At 36.8% G+C, this 21,289-nt stretch overlaps 1 protein-coding gene across 3 annotated transcripts in view; it reads right to left on the bottom strand.

Annotated features, from left to right (window-relative positions):
- Positions 1 to 1,597: 1,597 nt before the first annotated feature.
- Positions 1,598 to 21,289, bottom strand: part of MYSM1 (Myb like, SWIRM and MPN domains 1) — a 35,260-nt gene continuing 15,568 nt past the window's right edge. The window contains exons 9-20 of one of the 3 annotated variants that reach the window (XM_047084527.1): positions 17,118 to 17,248; positions 15,918 to 16,021; positions 14,400 to 14,477; positions 12,610 to 12,695; positions 8,817 to 8,871; positions 8,420 to 8,470; positions 7,653 to 7,727; positions 6,838 to 7,026; positions 5,773 to 5,905; positions 4,007 to 4,112; positions 3,771 to 3,828; positions 1,598 to 2,761 (exon numbers count right to left, since the gene is read on the bottom strand). In XM_047084527.1, the coding sequence (XP_046940483.1) occupies positions 2,594 to 2,761; positions 3,771 to 3,828; positions 4,007 to 4,112; positions 5,773 to 5,905; positions 6,838 to 7,026; positions 7,653 to 7,727; positions 8,420 to 8,470; positions 8,817 to 8,871; positions 12,610 to 12,695; positions 14,400 to 14,477; positions 15,918 to 16,021; positions 17,118 to 17,248 (1,234 nt within the window). In that variant the 3' untranslated portion in view covers positions 1,598 to 2,593. The remainder of the gene's footprint in view (positions 2,762 to 3,770; positions 3,829 to 4,006; positions 4,113 to 5,772; positions 5,906 to 6,837; positions 7,027 to 7,652; positions 7,728 to 8,419; positions 8,471 to 8,816; positions 8,872 to 12,609; positions 12,696 to 14,399; positions 14,478 to 15,917; positions 16,022 to 17,117; positions 17,249 to 21,289) is intronic. The other 2 variants (XM_047084528.1, XM_047084529.1) reach the window with 2 other exon arrangements.

The raw sequence follows: 21,289 nt of genomic DNA, 5'->3' as shown, positions 1-21,289 counted from the left end.
AAGGAGGAGGGAGAGGAAAAAACTACAGGTTTTAATGTTCCAAAATTACATGGTCCAGGAAAAAAAAGGGGGGGAAGAATATATACTAAAATGTTACCTGTGGTTTTCTAGATAACGGGATTTATATATTTTTGTTTTATTCATTTTGTTTTTAAAAAATATTTTATGATAAAACATACTCTATCATCAGAAAAAAACACTCAGTAAATATTATTTAAAAAATTGTGTTCTCCAACTCTAAACTCTGAAGATTACCATCTTTGACTTCCTCACAGTATGGCTTAGGTTGGTAAATATGGTTAACTTGGCATGCAGAGGAACCGGATTTGAGAAAAGAATTGTTAACAATTTCAATTATTTTCCATCACCCGAATTCATCAATTTATACAGAAATATCAATCAAGAGCTAATTAATACCACTTTCTAGGATCTGTTCCCAATGTACAATGGGAAAAATATGTCAAAAGGAAGAGTACAAAGGAAGCAATTACTATGTTTTACAGAATCGCAGACTTTGTGTGCTTGGAAGGATAAACTAAGTCATAAAACTCAGACCCGTGGATTATAGGTGAAGGGCCTGAGGTCCAGACAGATTATGTGATTTTATCACTGTCACAGAGCAAAGCTGATAACAGAATTAGGATAAGTACTCAGGTTTCCTGCTTTTTGGTCTATAGCTCTTATAAACCTCAGTCCCAAAAGTAACTGCCTTATACATTGTTTCATTGTTTATCCTAACTACCTATAGAGGAATACATTTAGACCTGCAGGGCTGTGAGGAAGGTCATTTAGACCTCAGTTACACAAGAATTTAGGCCCAGAGAAGGTCAACTGTAACCATCTCTCCACCCCCCACCTCCAAGTCACAAGGTTGAGCCAAGACCCAGGCCATCTAAAACTGGCTCGCTGCTCTCTCAAATACTGCCATATTCTTCCGTAGCTAATGATTACAACCAAAAGAGATAAAAATACAGAATCACATCCAGGTAAGACGTAATAAAACTATTATTAATAAGGATGCTTGGAGAATGGGTGTAAATCAGTTCTATAGCTAATAGAAATGAACTCAAATCTATTTGAGTAAACAGGCAGCATGATTGCTAATTTTACTTGAAAATGTACTTAAATGTAAATCACAACTTTAAGTTTTGTTGAAGAACAAAGATGATGGAAGATGATGTAAATAAGGGCTTTCAGGTTCTCAGGTTCATGCATCTGAAAATAAATTATAAATGTTTTTAACTCTTTAGAGCAGGGGTTGGACGATAATGGCCAGCAACTCGTTTTCTGTGAGGCTCATGAGGTAATACGAATGGTTTTACATTTTTAAAGGATTGTAAAAAAATACAAAGAAGAATGTCTGATAGAGACAGTATGTGGCCTACAAACCTAAGTTATTGTTTAAATGCCCCTTTACATAAAAAGTTTGCTGACTTAAGGGGCACCTGGGTGGCTTGGTTGGTCGAGCGTCCAACTTCAGCTCGGGTCATGATCTCACGGTTTGTGGGTTCCAGCCCTGCATCAGGCTCTGTGCTGACAACTCAAGAGCCTGGAGCCTGCTTTGGATTGTGTGTCTCCTCTCTCTGCCCCTCCCCAACTTGTGCTCTGTCTCTGTCTTTCAAAAATAAAGAAATGTAAAAAAAAATAAAAAAATTAAAAAAAGAAAATTTGCTAACTTATGTTCTACATTTAGAAAGTATATGAAACTGGGTTAGATATGTAATATACCCTGGAAGGCTTTTTTGTTTTTAAAATTAAATCTCTGATTTAATATTTAAGCAGTATTATAATTTGCCTCTTCTGAGGACAGGTAGTAGAAAAAAATCTAGTTTGAGGGTGAAGATTACTCATCTTCCAATTAAATGAGGTTTTATCACACACACTAACAGAAGTGGACATACAGTTGAAGCTAATTATTTCATGTATCTGAAATCCATACAAAATGTTTCAGATAGCTGAGAAAATGCCATATCCTGTAGTATTACTGCTATAAAATAAAATGGAAACAAATATCTATAATGGGAAAACTGGCAAGCTGATTCTCTCCTTTGGGTCTCTTATGCCTGCCCTGGCCTCCTATAGCATGTTGCTAGATTCATTAGGCCACTAGTTCTCAACCATGTTATTAATTACCTCAGTGACCATCCATCCATGTCTCGTTTGCAACCATAACCAAATCTCACCAAAACACATGGAAAAAATGGAAGTGCTCCTAATGAGACACAGACATGAAGTACCAAAAATGGAAATGACTAGTTGGGGAAGAAATAAATATGACAGATACATGCCATTTATCGACCTGAATACAACAGTACAGCAGACAGCCCTTCAGAGTCTACTGCACTGCTTACTGGCCATGGTCGGACTGGAGCACCGCAGCAGACCCTGGTTCACACAACACTCTGATAATCACTGTAGGAAAACAAGTCCATATCTCTTTGTCACATGATTTACGTGACCAAGTTGGATTCTGTGAACTAGAGGCAAAATATTAAAGGTGTGCCACTATTAGCTAAATTACAATAATTTCAAGGTTATTACTTTGAGAGTAGGATCTATTGTGTCCAGATTAGAATGCCTTACTTTAAAATAATTACATTAACAATTCCTTTGGACCCACAGCACAGTTCTCTTCAGCCACTCCATTCTCTGGCTTGCTTTTGTAATTGGAAAGGAATAAATTTTCTATTTGAGTCAAGAACTCTTCGGCAATGAAGCAATTAGTCATGTTGCTCAGCGTTTTCCTCAGACACTCCAAGAGCTATTGGAGAGAAAAGTTTTATATTTAAAAAGGGTAAGAAGAGGGTTTGCACTACTATCGTTATTGTATCCCTTTCCAAATCTTTTTCTAATAAGCAAAAGAGAAACAGTCTCCTTAAATGTGGTTGAAGACAGTTTTGTGATCAATAATCACGCACCTAGAGTGTAGGAAGTCACTGCTGAGAAATGCTTGGGCTTATTCCTTTATGACTTTATATGAGGAGACACACTTGAGATTTTAAGTGTGATTTTTTTACTTTGGACAAATTTGTGACTTTGCTTCTTTTTTTAGTAGTTACATTTACAAAGCAAAGTAATCCTGTAGAACGAAAATCTATGTACATCCACAGACGCTACATCAGGATGGTAGAGCTGTTTCCTGAGAAACACGCACATCAATCTTCCAACAGAACAAAAAGAAAGTTTTAATTCAAGGGGGTAAAAATATTAAAAAGAAACTCAGTATGTTTTAGTTTTCTCTTCTTAAATTGCTACCAAAAAAAAAAAAAAAAAAAAGACAGATGTTACCAGTCTATGGGTCTTTAACTCTTTATACCCATAGAAGCAAAACAAGAAGTAAAATAAAAATATTCAGGACTCTTTATTTCCTACCAGAAAGTTAAATAAAATGACACTTAAACTTAGTTATTAGATTTATACTACCAATCTTAAAAACGAACAATTATTAAGGCTAAATGGAAACATGAGACTTTTGAATTTAATAAAATGAGAAAAATGTTCTCCATTGTATATAATAATAATCTGCTAGGAAATTTATCAGCCAACACTGACAAATTTATTCTAAACTAGTATTACTTCTATATGCAAGTGTGGGCAACAAAATACGTTACTAATTTTCTCCTAGAAATTAATTTTAGATAGGAAACGGCAATAACAAAAATACACAGAAAATGTATCCACAAAGCATTAGGCATCATGGGAAACCACATCGAGATGAATAGCTTTAGAATCTGTGAACAATAGAACCAATTAAAATCAAGGCAGCTTACTTTCTGCAAACAAGTCAGGTCAGAATCCCGGCGGAAGATTTTATCCATAGGGACACTGCTGTTGGAAGAAATATGAAGACAAACTGATGAAACAAATACCACAAACGAATCTGTTTTCTAATAAACTGTCACTGACGCCATACATCATAATTTTATATTTAACTTGGGTTTTCTCTAAAACATCATTTAATGAGACGCGCTGCAGATGTGCGGCCACCTCAAACCACAGCACATACCTATGGGACAGTCGGTATTTTTCTATTATCCATCTTGCCTTTTCAAACACTAATCCCCACTGAGGTTCTTCTAGCATCTGCTGTACTTCAAATTTGTAAGGTAAACCTAGAAAAGCATAATGAAGCAGACTGTCATCAGCTATCGCTTCAATCCCCAATCTCCTTTTAATTACCAAGAATCCTCACAACCACAACCTGGCAGACCAGCTGAACAGCACTTTAAACATAGTGGGCATTCATTAAATATTTACTGCCTGGCTGAACCTGGCCCATCGAGCATATTAATGCTCAGCAATTAATAACAATAAAGAAGAGTACATGTACCATTTGCATGACAATTCTATGTAAGGAACGGAGAAGCAGGATGATCACATAATTTATATCCAAATCAAGAGACTTTTTGAGTGAAAGGGGGCACAGTTAAAAACGGTGCCAGAACTATGGCTAAACAGACACCGAGGTAGGCAAACAAAGACAATTCCCTCCTAGTGATTTTTATTTTCACATGGGTCATTGAGCTTACAGCAATGCTATAAGGCAGGTGCATTATTCCTACGTTAAAGATAAGGAAACGAAGGCCGAGACACATGGAACGACCTGCTTAGACTGGTGAAGTGGAAGAGCCTGGATTTTAAGCCCCAGCAAGTCTGCCTGGCTTCTGGGCCCACACTCACTTGACCTGCCTACAGGTGCTAACCTAACCAGTCAGGGAATAGGATGAACTCTGGAAGGGCAGCAACTGCACTCCTGTCAAAATGGTCATGCTCAGTTCCAGAGACAGGAGCCCAAGGGGTGGATGCCATGTACATAGCCAGAAAGGCAAAAGACCAAAGGATGAGCCTACTTAGAAATTTTTCACATGGCCTTCAAGATCCCCCTGTAATTATATTTGCAGTGTATTAAAAGAAAAGCTGAGTTGATTTGTTAGCAGAGGGCAACACCGTAAAATTAACTGTAGAACTTATACAATGCTTACTACATGGAAGGCCACTTAAATGCACTAGCTGCCAGTACTGTCCTTTATTTATTTATTTTTGGATGAGGACACAGAGCCACAGAGAGGTTAAATAACCTGTTCATCAGCATACACGTAATTACTAAGTAGAGCCAGGATCTGAACCCAGGCAGTCTGGCTCCAGTTTATGTTATTAACTTTACATTATACTGCCTCTCAACTGCGTTTTTGCCAATATTAAGACTTTTCAGGTAAATAAAATGCGAGCAAATCGAAAGGCATGAAAAAAAATGAAGGAAAACATTATGATTGTCCTTCCTTACAATATTAAGCATACTCTGTCAATATGCTCTAAAATGGTCTTTTTTCCCCATTTTTTCCCAGGTGAATTTTTTTTTTCATTTCTTAGTTCTCCTCTATTTCATTTCTTCCCTCCAAAAACTTAAGAATAAAGCATTTGACTAGTTTTATTGCGATATTCGCTTTATTGTGGTGGTCTGGAACCAAACCTGCAGTATCTCCGTGGTACGCCTGCCTGTAACTAACATGCACGCTGCCTGGCTCTAACTTTTCTGCACAATATAACCCTTGTGCCCAGAGGCCATGGTAACACAGTGGGGACTTGAATCTAGAAGGATATCACTAAAGGAAAGAGGGAGGCCGCACTACATGGTATGTAGACAGCAATTCTCTAGTTGAGGCTGCAAAGCTTTCCATCACATAGTTTCACATAGTTGTAAATTCGTTGCTATGAAAGATTCAAAGAAACGTGGGCAGAAAGAGGATGAAGTTGTTTTTGTTGAAAACTTACGGTAAGAGCCATCTGAGCTAATTTCATCACTTATAACTAGGCAGGTAATCTGGGAATAAGGCAAAGGATTGTTCTGATTATAAGGACTAACAATCATTCCAATGAACTTGGCACCGCCTCTGGAGAAGTAACTCTACAATTCAAAGAAAAGCAAAATTAGTCTTGACTACATAAATTTAAAAATCAGTATTTACCCACAGCAACATCTTAAATAACGAATGGAGAAAAAAGGAGCACCAAAGTGTGTTAAAAACTTCACATCCAAACAGCAACTAAATGAAATATACTATATATCATTCCACACTCTAAATTTTTCAGGTCAAAATGTACTCAACCCAACCAGAAATGATCCTTAAAAATATGACCTGGCTTGAAAATCTGTATTTACCATGAATATGTCTACAAATTATTTTCACTACCCTTCAGCTATAATCTTTATCAATATGGTAATAATAGCTGCCTATAGCAAAAACATACACCTATCAAACATAAAATGTTGGAACAAAAGTTTGTTTTTTCCAGAGATGCAAAATAGACTGCTTCTGGTTATTTCACTTGTACCCAGTCCCTGTACTAGTTGTTCCCATCAATTTTTAGAGGCTCTGGGAGTAATTATCACTGTCACTTAGATGGCTTGTCTGTACTAAATAGCTGATTTTCCAAATGTTTAAATAAACATATATTACCCCTGTAATCAGAAAAAATGCAAAGTTATTTCAAAACTCCAGATGTAAATAATATTAGAAATTCAATACTTTGCTAGAAATGTTAGAAGTATATTTATAGAGGGCGCTTGGGTGGCGCAGTCAGTTAAGCGTCAGACTTCAGCTCAGGTCACGATCTCACAGTCTGTGAGTTCGAGCCCCGCGTCGGGCTCTGTGCTCACAGCTCAGAGCCTGGAGCCTGCCTCGGGTTCTGTATCTCCCTCTCTCTCTGCCCCTCCCCTGCTCATGCTCTGTCTCTCAAAAATGAATAAACGTTAAAAAAAAAAGTATATTTATATAATAGAATAGAAAGCAACGAGAGGAGAGAAAACGTGCATACACGCAAGACCTAGAGGCACACCTGGTATTTGGCTTGAGTGTCAATATCTCGTAAAGAAGGATTTGGATCAAAGGCAGGATGAGAATGATACCATCCAATTACACGATAGCCTCTCACAGCCAAGGTTTCTGAGGCCTGTGTTTGTGACACAGGATCCATCTCACACTGCAGTCCTGTACTCAGACTGTTACATGGTTCTGCTGCACAGACCTATAAAAGATTAATCCTTACATGGTTACACTGAATCCCGTTAATTCTATCACTTTAATGTTTTAGTTCTTTCATACATAGATACAGAGGCTTTTCTTAGGCCACGTCTTTTATCCGACAGTATCACAGGCAGCCTTTAGCCTGCAAATGAATTACACTTCAAAAGTGATTCGATGTAGGAACTCAGAATCCACTTTTCCACTCAGACAAGGCCATAATAATTGTTAGTTTTCCAGGCCAGCCCATATAATACCTGCACATACAAAGTCTTTCAATGAGTCCTATTATTTATGATAATAATTTCAACAAAGTGATGCATGCCAAGTTTCAACTATAAGGTTGCTGCATGGTTCCTGGCCTCTTAAGAGTAGTTGTAGCATTTTACTGGTGAAGGCAACGAGGAGGCGAGGCCTGGCCGTGCTCCCTCTTTCTTGATGGTAAAAGGAAACAGGTACTCAATATATGGAATGTTAATTTACTCCTGGGAATATCCAGCCCACACTGGCATATTCTCATTTATATCACAGGTAATTCTATTTTAATTATATCCACTGAAATCTATAAAAATATTTGGTATGGCAGCAGGACTAAATGATTTTAAAAAATATTTAAGAGCAAGAACTTACTTCAACTATCTTATCAACTTCTGAGTATCTTCCTCCTAATAGACCAATCACTTCTGCCATAGAAACATGAGCATGCTAAAAAGAAATACAAAATAGACTTAGCCCAAACATACAAATCCATCTGACAAAAAATCAGAATAAAGCTCACTTATACATAGGAGAATCATTTGTAAGTATGGTAACCGGACATAGCAGAGGAATCAGACACTAGGCTCACTACACAAAGACTTGGGATTTCAATCTATCTGCGCTGCCAGCTAAGAAGCTTTGAACCAAACACTCAAAGATGTCATTATTTGATTTACAAAATGAAGACACCATTTGCTTTCCTCACTCAGGACCCTAAAGATAAAAAGTAAAAGTCACTCCTGGTAGTCCTACAAAAAACATCCTCTAGAAAAACATCCAAAACCAACACAGCTACTGGAGGTCTCAGTAACTTAGTGCAAACAAGGAACCTCCAAGTGGTAGGAGTTGCGCTTTGCTGCAGTTATCTAGAAGGCAGCAGACAAAGGATGCCAGGAAATTAAAACAGGGTTAATGATGATAAACAGTCTGCAAAAACTCACATTAATTTATTTTCTCTAAAATATGGAAACATGCAATTGTTTGGCTTTTCTCCAAAAGAAAAGACTTATTTTTAGACTCCTTGTAAAAGAGGATAGTTAAGATCCAAAATACACGTCTTCCATACTCTCTCTTAAGCCTGCAATAAAAATACACAAGAATAGAAATCAGAGTAAGTAAACACAATAGATTATCCTTACCAAATCCATTATTAAAAGTGCTTCTGAAGCCACTTTCACCTGAAATGGCTCCTGAAATATAAAAAAAAAAAAAAAAAAATGGGGGAGCATAAAAATAGAGATTTTATTCCTCCTCACTGGAATGTCCACCCTTTTCTTCTTTACCTATCACACCAAGTTCTCATCACCAACCAAGGCTCAGCACAAATCAGAGATTTTTACAAATATTATCATTCAAAATCCTAGCATGGAGAAATTCTCTTTCATTTCCCATCTGCATCACTCATCTGACCCATAATGTACCTTGCCTCGTCCAATCTTTCACATACATATATGCCTTGCACACAAAGGAAACGAAATACTTCCTGTCTGACAGAAGGGCATGGTTTACGGCCATTTAGTGATGCATAAATAGTACCTGCTTTTCTTCACTGAAAGAATGACAAGGTATCAGTTGGAAGGGATCAAATGAGCTGAAAAAGAAAAAAAAATCATTTCTAATATAATCTCAATGACAAGATCAGGAAAATAACATTCACTTAAATTTGAAAATGTGTATCAATAATCTAAATCTAGATTCTCAGAAAAATACTAAGCGAGGGGAATTTCTTAGGACATCCCATATAACTCTGCTGAGTTTCGGACTTGATTTAAAAAATGGGAAATGACAGGGCCTTTGGGAGAAAGTAGTTGTTGCCTTAGTTTCTTTTAACACCCAAAGAGAAGAACGTTGTACCCACACATGTGTCCTAAACTGAAAGGTTTCAAAAAGTTTGAAGAAAATGTAAACAACTCCCTGACATGACATGGTAAAAAAAGTTTCAAGAAGAAAGTTCTCAAAAACACTTGTCAGTACGGTATCAGCACAGGGTAGGGACTCAAATATTTGTTGAATGAATGGCAATGGTTCTACTAAAGAAATTAATGTATATGAAAAGTTCAATGATAAACTTGTATTTTAAAATAAAAAAGTTAGGGGCAGGTGAGTGTCTCAGTAGGTTAAGCATCTGACTTCAGCTCAGGTCACGATCTGGCAGTTCTCTTGAGTTGGAGCCCCCACGTCAGGTTCTGTGCTGACAGCTCAGAGCCTGGAGCCTGCTTCAGATTCTGTGTCTCCCTCCCTCTCTGCACCTCCCTCATTTGCACTGTCTCTCTCTCTCAAAAAGAAACATTAAGGGGCGCCTGGGTGGCGCAGTCGGTCAAGCGTCCGACTTCAGCCAGGTCACGATCTCGCGGTCCGTGAGTTCGAGCCCCGCGTCGGGCTCTGGGCTGATGGCTCAGAGCCTGGAGCCTGTTTCCAGTTCTGTGTCTCCCTCTCTCTCTGCCCCTCCCCCATTCATGCTCTGTCTCTCTCTGTCCCAAAAATAAAATAAAACGTTGAAAAAAAAAAAATTAAAAAAAAAAAGAAACATTAAAAAAAAAAATGAAAAAAAAAATGAGAAAGTTAAAAAAAAAAAGACAAAAAAAAGAGGGGCACGTAAGCAAGGGTAGATAAAAAAGCATGTATTAATCTGAGAGCAATATTAGAAAGGCTTTGAGCAGTAAAGAACTGAAGTCTGAGGAAGATATCAAGAATAAGGTTTCTTTAGGCTATGGTCAGAGAAAGAAAAAAACAAGGAATATATATTCATGTTAACACAACCAGAAAAGAGCAGGACTATTTAGCTCCTATTCTACCAGAGACTGTTAGTGTCAGCAATTCAGACACTTTGTACTCCAAGTGCCTAGAACAGTGCCTGATACATAGTAAGCATTTTTTCAGAAATATAAGATGAATGAAGAGGAAAGATCTTCAAGTAAAAAAGTGCTTCATCAACACGAAAAAAAAGAACACAAAGACAGCATATGCATCCCAGAGCAATGAAGAACCATGATGTGAAACCCACTGACCTTTTTGGAGGAACTGTTCAGAAAGGAAAAATTATTGGAGGGCTACAAATAGGCAATTTTGGGCTTTATTTTCTTAAACAAAAAAAGCAGACTTTGGGAGCAGAGGAATTAAATGTGAATACTGAGAAAATTCTGGAAAAGATTATTCAACAGCTGATTTTGAGCCTTTAGCAAGTGAAGAGAGACTACTAAGGGTAATAAGGGATTCATGAAAATATATGTCATGATAAGTAAATCTAAATTTCATTTTTTTTTTTTTTTTAAATTTTTTTTTTTTTTCAACGTTTATTTATTTTTTTGGGACAGAGAGAGACAGAGCATGAACGGGGGAGGGGCAGAGAGAGAGGGAGACACAGAATCGGAAACAGGCTCCAGGCTCTGAGCCATCAGCCCAGAGCCTGACGCGGGGCTCGAACTCACGGACCGCAAGATCGTGACCTGGCTGAAGTCGGACGCTCAACCGACTGCGCCACCCAGGCGCCCCATAAATTTCATTTTTTTTTAAAATGTTTTTTTAATGTTTATTTTTGACAGAGATAGAGACAGAGCGCAAGCAAGGGTGGGCCACAGAGACAGACAGACAGACAGACAGACAGACAAAGAAATCTTAAGAGGCTCCACGCTCTGAGCTGTCAGCACACAGCCAGACACGGGGCTCGAACCCACGAACCATGAGATCATGACCTGAGCCGAAGTCAGATACTTAACCGACTGAGCCACCCAGGTGCCCCTAAATTTCATTTTTGATAGAACTGATCTGCTAGAAACTAGCAGACTCATAAAGATTCAAATATATTTTGTCTGAATGTAAGCAAGACATCTACTATGATTTTTCTTCTGCACAAGATGAAAAATCATGAGTCAACTGTGGCAATGTATAGTTGATGGAACAATGATGTCTGAGGCTTTCCCTTATTCCAGTTAAACATTTTAAGCAGTGATCAATGGCAGAAGAGGTAAGCTTACTGAAATGTTGACTCAAATCTATGAAGGCTAGTATAAGAAAAGTGGAGCTGGATTCAGATTGTGACAAACTGGAACAATGACTTGGAAATCACAATAAATATGTCTCATGCTGAGATTCAGAAAAGCAAATGTCTGGATACTAGATAAGGAGTCCTAGCTTATGGATGATGATATTTTTTTACATAGTTTATCTTATTTTACTCTCACAACAACTGTAGGTTTTAATTTTTCTTTTAGAGAGGGGATATATAATGTAATGTTAGCAGTATGGATTCTTAAGTCTGACTGCCTGGATTAAATCACAGCTCCATCACTAACAAGCATGAGCAAGTTTGTTTCCTCATGAATGATATTATTAACTACTGCACAGGGTGGTTATGGGGATTAAATGAGTTAATATATACAAAGTGCTTAAAGCATAGTCAACAGTCTTAGCTATTATAGTTATTATTTTATGAATGAGCACTGAAGGCTTAAGGCTTTACATAACTTACCTAGGGACTTACACTTGGTTAAACATCAGGGCTCTTTCACTGAAAATGACCTGGGGACATTCCTAGATATCTTATTTTAAAAGGGACACTGGTGAAACCATAATCTATTTCTGCATCTACAGAAAGTGAGGGTCCAGAAAACCAAGACATTTAACTTATTTGGTGACTCTTAACTGTTATGTTACAAATAACAGATTATTAAAAAAAAAAAAAAACAAAACAAAACCACACACACACACACACACACACACACACACACACACACACAGAAAAATCCCCAAAAACCTTGCTAACAATCAGCACCAACCAAAGAAAGCACTAGTCGTTTCATGAGGTTACCTATTTATAATGTCTAAGGAGTTGAATGACCACCTGTTATAATCAAGGCCCCTTTACAACATATGTTGGATCCTATAGTCACTAAACCTATAAATTCAAAACTTTTGCTCAAGCTCTTCCAAACTGGTAATCAGTGAAATAAAAAATTTCAAAAATTCTAGTAGCATTTAAAAAAAAAATTTTTTTTAATGTTTTTATTTATTTTTTTGAGACAGAGAGAGACAGAGAGAGACAGAGCATGAGCTGGGGAGGGGCAGAGAGAGAGGGAGACACAGCATCTGAAACAGGCTCCAGGCTCTGAGCTGTCAGCACAGAGTCCGACGTGGGGCTCGAACTCATGGAGTGTGAGATCATGACCTGAGCTGAAGTCAGACACTTAACAGACTGAGCCACCCAGGCGCCCCATCTAGTAGTATTTTTAAACTTAATATGAATAATATGTTGCTAATCAGGTATTTTTTTCCATACATTCCTAATCATTGGTGATAAGTTAAAAAAAATTACATGTGTAAAACACTATACCTTTTTGTTGGTCTTGGTACTTTTGAGGATTTAACAGATTTACATTTTTCCTCTTTTCTTCTCGCCAATTCCTCGGCAGAGAGATGCTAAAACAGAAAACAACCACTTGATCAACCAGTCCATCAGCCACTGACAGGCAGAATCAATAATAATAAAGAATACTCTTTAACACCATAATTAAAGGCAGGTGAGAACAGGATAGACTATGTTGATGGAGATGTACCTCCTTCTTTCTACTAACAAATTGCAATGCTAGATAATATATTAAAAAATTGTTCCAAAATCTACAGCCACACCAAACTTAAAAACCTCAGAATCACCTGAGTCCCTCCTTTTACTTATTTCCCATTTCTAGTCATCAAGTCCTATTGTGTTGTTTTCTTTCCCAACAGGGAGACAGCGCAGCATAATGATAAAGAGTACAGATTCTGGAGACAGAATGCCTCGCTCTGCTACTTACTGGATGACCCTGGCCAAATTACTGAAGCTTTCTGTGCTTTAGTTTCCTTATCTTTAAAATGGGAACAAAAATAGTAATAATAACAGTGTCATGATGTCATCGTAATGATGCATTAATGTTTATAAAACACTAGAATAGGGTTGGACACATACATAATAAGTCCTACATAAGTACAAAATTAATCTTTTCATTCCATTTCTACTATCATTCTTACACTTTAGCCCAAATAACTAGGCACCTTTTCCAGAATATGTCTGGTATTTTCCCACATCTCTACCTTTGTTTATGCTGCTCCCTTAGCCTGGAATGCCCTCACCTACTTTTCTACATTTTGAGACTGTCCTGCTAATCCCTCAAGTCACATCTTCTGTGAAACCTTCTCTCATCACACACACCCCTTGGGGAAGAACTGACATTTCTTAAGATCAACCTTATGGAACTTAACACAGGTTTCATCTTTCCTACTAGAAACTATAGAAGTTCTTTCTAGGCAGGAATCATGCGTTACTAATGTTGTGCCTAGATTAGAGATTAAGTGAGGCTAGGGACAGGGAATGGGGAAGAGAAAAAGAGGAGAACGTTTTCTTTTTGTTTTGTTTTTGTACTGAAACTCAAGAGGAAAACTAAAATTTACTGAGTAATTGGTATATGCAAGGCTTATTAAGTAACCTAGTACTAGAATCTTCATACATTTTATTCCATTTACTTCACTTAATTCTCATAACAATTCTTGGACAGAGGTATTATTCACACTCCATAGACAAAAACCTGAATTTCAGTGAGGTTAAGAAACTGCTCAAGGTAAGAAAGCCAGTAAGTACACATTCACACATTCTTTCCATTCTACTGCACTGGGTGTTCACAAATAAATTCTATAGATACAGAACTTATACACACACACACATTCGTCACCCATGTTTCTTTTCAGAACCACAGTTTTTATTGGTAGAAATGACACTTTAGTATTTGTAATTCAATTTATGTCTAATGCTTGGGACAATATTTTAATTGGTATATCAGAACATCATTCTATAAATAAATGTTTACTGAAATGAATTAGGCATACCAACTTCCTGGCACCTTGGCAGATATTCTTGAGCTAGAGACCAGAATACAGAGATTAGACAAAATTTGGAAAACGAATCCAACTCCTAGTTAATTGCACCAATGCCTTCTATTTTGTTGTTTATTGGTGACTTCTAGACAAATTAACATGGGACGGATACATACACGCACACACAACAAGTGTAATATATGTGACATTAAGACATACATATATAAATGACGGAACAACTTTTAGTGATGACCTATCTGCTAAGGTCAAAGTTACCTCAAAGGTTTGTCCTTCTAAGTCTTTTGCATCACACCAATTTCCCCATGGGTCTCGGACCCTACGTCTCCTTGTGCGCTGTGATAAGATTAAAATGAAGCAAAAGGTAACAAGATTAACCTGGGGAAATCACAGCACAATACACAAAGCCAAAATGATATTTAAAAAAAATCAGTTAATTTCTCCATTAAAATATTGTAATCCCTGATCAGCATTGCCTGACTAAATTTTATTTTATTAATTTATGTTTAATAGTTTGCACTCTGCTCAGAAATAGATCAGTAATGATTTTCTGAATTTTACCTGGATTTCTTATTGAATTTTCATTTCTTTTCGCCACTTAGAAACTAAAATACTAGGACAAAAAATATTTTTAAGATTAAAAAGAACCACCAAGAAAATGACTTCCCTTTCAACCACTTGTGGTAGAAAACTTGCAAGAACGCGTAGCAAGAGGTAGAATATTAAAACTAGAAGCAAAATTACATCTCAGCCTCAGAAAGGGAAAGACTGACTAGTGGATGCAATAAAAACAATAAAACATTATGAAATTAGTTGACAAGATTACTAATATCTAGTTTTATAAACCCCAATACTGAAGCCTTTAAAACAGACTGCTCAAGGGCGCCTGGGTGGCTCAGTCAGTTAAGTGTCCAACTCTTGATTTCGGCTCAGGTCATGATCTCATAGTTGTGAGACTGAGCCCCATGTCAGGCTCTGTGCTGGGCGTGGTGGAGGCTCCTTAAGATTCTCTCTCTCCCTCCCTCAGTTCTTCCCAGCTTGCACTCCCTCCCTCTCTTTCTCTCAAAACAAAAAAACAAACAAACAAACAAAAAAGACTGGCTCAGAGGCCAGTGTTTGAGTGGCACCTTTTCCAGCAACTGTATCTAAATACATCCTTTCTTATAAAAGTAAATCTAGGTAGGCAGAAATGGTTAACAGCCTGAATACGCTAAGAAAAATGTTCACTCTATTATCTATACGTTTCTTCATTTACCTCACCTATTACCAATCTACTTTATTAGTAAAACCAACGAGATCACACTATGACTCTGCCTTTTATGAGACTTGTAGATCACTCACCTTTAAAATAAGATTCACAAATTGTAAGATACTGTAAAACTCCCTAACTTCAAGAATGAAAAAAGAAAGGCTACAACAGTTTGGATAGCTATTCCAAGAAGCTGAATCTTAACCTAAGACTTTTTTGCTAAACAAAGTAACTGAAAGAAAAAGGAGCTTAGCTGTATGGCTGTAAAAGACCCACTAGACTTAGAAACCGGAACCAAGAATTCTAAGGCCACGCGAGCAAAGTACGACGCTTCCGTGTCAAGTCTGCCGGCAAATTACGAGGTGCTTTTGGTTTTTGCCTTATAAACTAACATGACACTGAATAGAAACCAGAAAAGTAAATGGCTAAGGTGACATACAAGAGAAAACACATTCTTCCACTCACTGTCCATGTGTTTAACAGGTGGCTAGAAGGGGGCACACCTTAGATGACAGGTGAACACTTACCATAGACTGCAGACGCTGTGCGAGCTGGTATGCTTCCGCCGCATCTTTTCGGTCCCTGGCTCGTGCTTTGTCAACTGGTTGTGGCCTGTTGTACACAGCCTGTTCTATTGGAATTCGGGAAAAATAAAACAGTCTATTATTTTCTGAAACTCATTCGTTCAATAGGAAGGCACACCTATACTGACTGGAAGTTGTAAGCCAATTTCTAAGTTTTGTTATACCTAAGCTTCTATCTTAATTCTGCAATTACTTGGCAGTCTCACGTAAAACTAACACTCTTAAGGAAATCTCAGTAAAATGGGATATTCAGGAAATGGGTAATTTAATTTCTAATTAAACGACTGCTAAGCTCACTTTGCTGAATTCAGAGGTCTAACACAGAAAACGTGATTTCATTTTTTTTTAGTGGCTGTGGAAGCTGCGACCCCTTAGTTTTCCTGAGCAGCCAGTCCCAAGATACAGTGCCTGGGGAAACAGACACCGAAATGAAAAACAGACCACAGGGCAGACTGTAAATTCTCTCTACAAGATAAATAAATAATCTCTGATAGGAGATTTTCTGGTTAGCTGTCTTCTCAAAGACAGAACATATTCTTCTGAGACCATGGGTTACAAAGTTCTAATTACCTATCTAATTACCTTATCACAACTATGGTTATTAACTTTCTTCAAAATGTTTGTGTCAAGTTAATTCAATAAAAGTGAAAAATACATTCAAAATCATGCATATTTGAGAAAAACTAGGGTGAAACTTTCTTCCGTGAAAAATATTTTGGCACTTTTATTACATTTAAGTGTAGAGGCTCATAAATTATTCCCTTTACTTAAACACTGCTAGACAGTATTTCTAGCATTAATACAGATTTTGCATATTGAATGGGCTACTATCAGACTTTTCTTAAAATGACGTTACTTGTACTTGACAAAGAGCTTCATTGTTAAATTATTTCTCCCACTTAGAGAATATTTTTCCTTTTCATACCACCAATTTTCACTGTAGGTTACAGGAAAATGTAGCTTAAGTAACAGAAATCTGTTTTATAAAAAAACTTAGTAATACAGTTATTCCATATTATAGCATCTTTCTGAATTCTGCATCTATACTAAATCTGCTTGAATTCTAACCATCAAGGAAGTTAACGGGTGCTCTAAGGATAAAAAAATGTTGAGTAAAAGATGTTGTTGGGTTTTTATTTTTACCACATCCAAAATTGATTGCTCCTATCAACTCGAGGTATGTATGAATCCGTCCAATACAATTAACATCCCCACAGTTCTTCAGGCCAGGACGTACTGAGGTCTTATTTAAGTATTTCGGTTTGCATATCTCCCTAATTAAGAGATGGAAGTACAGTTATTTTGGATAAATAAAAACATGAAAAAAGATTTCTGGGGAAAACTTTTAATATTTGAAATATCTTAAAAATTTACCCCCTCTCAATCTGTAAATGTGTAGTAAAAACAATGCTAATACATAATACCCAACTGTACTTTTTCCTGAAATTACCTTTAAATGATACAATAACTTACAAGTATAATGTGATTTTTATTAACTATTATTTTTTTCCCATATGAAATGCCATAGATTCGTTATCCCAGGATTTTAAAGTTAGAGGTTTTGTCAACAGATCCAAATTCAAGCTTCAAGAATAAAAAGGGCACTCTGACAACATATCTAAAGTATTTGGTATTAGACTTTTCTAATTTTTAATATATTACTAAGGTTCGTCCACTTTCACTTTGCTGGGCAGTATCTTTTAATTATAAACTACCTTATAAATGCTTGAAAGTTTTATACCAGTTTTTAATCATTAGGCCAATAAATAAGAGTAAGCATTCTCAGTGCAAAACAGAAATATTAATATTATAGAGGATTTCCAAGAAATCAAGAAATGCCCAAAGACTATGAAAAAAATACAAGGTTTACATAATACAGTTCATATTTACTGAATGTACTTATTGTACCATGGCAGATAGAGTTTAAGAGTAGTGGAGAACTTAATAATAGCAGCAAACAGTTCCCGAGTGCTTATGCCAGTACTAACAGTTACACAGCCTTAATCCTCACAACAGTTCTACAAAGTAGATTTTATTATTCTTATTTTAGAGATAAGGAAGCAAAAAGTCAAAGGAATTAAAGTACTTATTTGAGGAAGTTAAAGTCAAGATTTACATACAGACATTATAGACCAAGTATTCAGACATATCATGTAACAGGATTTCTTATTGAATCTTTATTTTATTCCACAAATATTTACTCTGCATCTTACATACCGGGCACTGTCTAGGCACTAAGGATACAGACATGAATATAAAGCTCCCGACTTTACATGCTAATGGGAGGATATATAGGGGCGCCTGGGTGGCTCAGTCAGTGAGGTATCTGACTTTGGCTCAGCTCATGACCTCATGGGTCATGAGGTCAAGCCCCATGTAGGGCTCTGTGCTGACAGCTCAGAGCCTGGAGCCTGCTTCAGATTCTGTGTCTTCCTCTCTCTCTCTCTGTCCCTCCTCTGCTCTGTCTCTTTCTCTATCTCAAAAATAAAATTTAAAAAAAATTTAATGGGAGAATATGACTAATATATATTACATATTAATATATTGCTTGTAATCTTATATTAATATATAATTAATTATATATATAGCAGTAAGTGCTAGGAAGAAACAGTAAGAAGGATAAAGGGATAGAGAGACAAACAGGCACAGACTACTTCAGAGAGGGTGTTTAGGGAAGGCCTGCCTAAGCAGAAACCAAATTTAAAATCATACATTCTACAGACATTCAGTGAGGGCAAGAAGTAATTTGTGATATGGCAGGGTATCAGAAATGCCATTGAAAAGATGAGATTTCAGTGTTTTCACTTCAGTTCAGTGTGAAAGAAAAGGAAACAAATTGCACAAATGAAGGCAAGAAAACAGGAATGAGCACGGTGTAACAAGCTACCAAAAATCTGTAGCAATCTAAAAACAGTATTGATTTAATTAAAGACTGCCCAAATCGAAAGACTTTAAACAAAGCTCAGCACTAGTTTGGTGCTGAACAAACGGTAAGGCCTCTAAAGATCCCTGTTCGTGATTCATCATGCCAACTTTTCCCCTTAACAAAGAGTGCCTTTTATATTTGCTTAGAACAAGCACTGCCCTAAGCACTAGAGGTGTAACAATGAACACAACAGACAAAAGTCTGTCCATATGAAGTCTGTATTATCATGGGGAGGGAGAGGGAAGGAAGAGAAGACAATACAGAAATAAAAACGTCGTATCTTCAGTAGTAGTAAGTTCTATGAAGATAAATAGAATACAAACTAAGAGAGTGAGGGGAAGATGTGAGCTATTTTAGATAGGGTGGTCAGTGAAGTCCTCTAATTTCCCTGGAGCAGACCTGAGGGGACAACGATGCATGGTTCACCAAGATCTAGAAGGCAGCATGGGGGAAGCATTCAGGGCAGAGTGAAAAAGTCTGAGTCAAGGACCTGAGATGAAGTGTGAAAATTACAAGTCAAGACTGCAGACCCTGAAGTCACCTTCACCTAATGTGACCTGGAACAAGTTCTTTTTCCTCTCTGAGACTCATTTTTCTCATCTGTAGAATGAGGACGAGTTTGTCAGAACTGGAGATGACTTAAATACATTTAAATGCATTCGGGAGGCATTCAATAACAGTGTTAACTATCTTAAAACATTCCCATAAACAGGGGGTCAGTTGCATGTGTTTTTATGGAAAGGATCCTTTAGCTACAAACAAATCAGGTCTTTTCTTTTAAAACTTTAACTCTTCTACTTTTTTTTTCAACACCACCTCCAGTCCCCTCTTCTATTTCCGAAGAGAATAGTTTGGAGTTCCTGTTCAAAACACTTCTTTCTCCTTTCACACTGTTCTGTTAAATCACATACTCAAACAACATTTAACTGGTGTTATGACTAAGGCAAATGTCATTAGGAAACTACTGCCATACAATTTATACTATCTACATAAGTTATTCTGCCTTATTGAGAATTCAAAATTCAAACAAATGAAATTTGATTAAAGTACCATTAAGTCACTCACTGATGATTCACACAGGTAAAAAAAATTTTTGAGTTATTATTTTGAAGTCCTTCCATTTTGGCCATTCATCCTCTTATTTCCAAAAACAAAATTAGATCTAATCTGACTGGTCTTTTTCAGTAGTGTCAATCAGGCAATGTGAAATAATGGAGGAAATGACAGAGTTAGGACCTGCTCACAGGTCCTCTTTCTGTCAGTGGCTGGTTATATAATCAAAGGCAGGCCCCTAGACCTCTCCTGACCTTAGAATCTCCCGAACACAGAAAATACCACCTGCCTATTTTACAGGACTGTTGTGAGGAATCAAACAACATAGAAAAGCTTTCTGTAAACCGTTAAGTACTATGCGAATAGCAGCTGTTCCTTATATTTATTCTTTCCTTTGAGACCACCTTGCCCAGAAATTTTACTTTTAGCCATCTCAACCATCAGCAAGACAACCACGAGTCAAGAACAAAAATCTTTCTTTTCTGACAAAGCTATTTTAAAAATTAGTCAAATTAATATTGTGTGAGTACTGAAGGTTACGGACAGAATACACATGATTATTTGTTTTCCTTTGGTAATCTTCCAAGGTTATGGCACAAGTCCTCTGTAAAGATGGCTCTATGCAATTCAGTGTCTCCAGAAGCAGTAACAACAATTATGAATGTCTGGTAATGTCTTAATTAAACTATCACGAAAAATTCAATTTGCAGAGCACTTAGGCTAATAAGGTGGGAAGTTTTTTGGTTTGCGCCCCACCCAACACTAAATAATTCAAATAAAAGGTATTGACAATTCAAAAGATGAACTTCATCTATCAGAAAATTCCTGTATCCTAATGAAGCTAGATGAAGGGATTACGTTCACATTATGTTACAAGTTCAAAGCTGAAAGCATTTATAGCAATTTAGGAAAAGGTTTCTGTAATCTAGCCACATTTAATGACACTATCCTTTTGTTACCAAAATTTTCTCTTTGTACTTACAAGTACATGATAAACTAGGAAAGACATTCTCCTTTTCAAGTTTTTTTCTTTCTGTATCTTCCTAACACTGTCCTAAGAAACAGCTTCTTAAAGCAAATTATCCCTTTCTTCCAGGACCAAATACCCTTAATGAACAGACAGATGGGATGAAATAGCTATAGATGACAATATGTACCAAAGCTTTCAAAGAAAACTTCCTTATTGAGAAATTTGAAGTCTTGCCTATTAAAATATATTCATATGTTCAAGCTCTCTGCATCACTTGCAATGTAAATGACTAAAACCTCAATAGGCCTCATTAAAATACCCTAGAGTATCAGAAGTTTTAAAATGGTATCTAAAATAGAATTCTTC

This window comes from Lynx rufus, unplaced genomic scaffold (assembly GCF_022079265.1).
Source record: "Lynx rufus isolate CCGP_SWC_20201006 ecotype Redwood Valley unplaced genomic scaffold, mLynRuf1.p SCAF_2, whole genome shotgun sequence".
Classification (NCBI taxonomy): Eukaryota; Metazoa; Chordata; class Mammalia; order Carnivora; family Felidae; genus Lynx; species Lynx rufus.
Note: the sequence above shows the minus strand (reverse complement) of the source record. Positions and strands in the feature narration are given on the sequence as shown.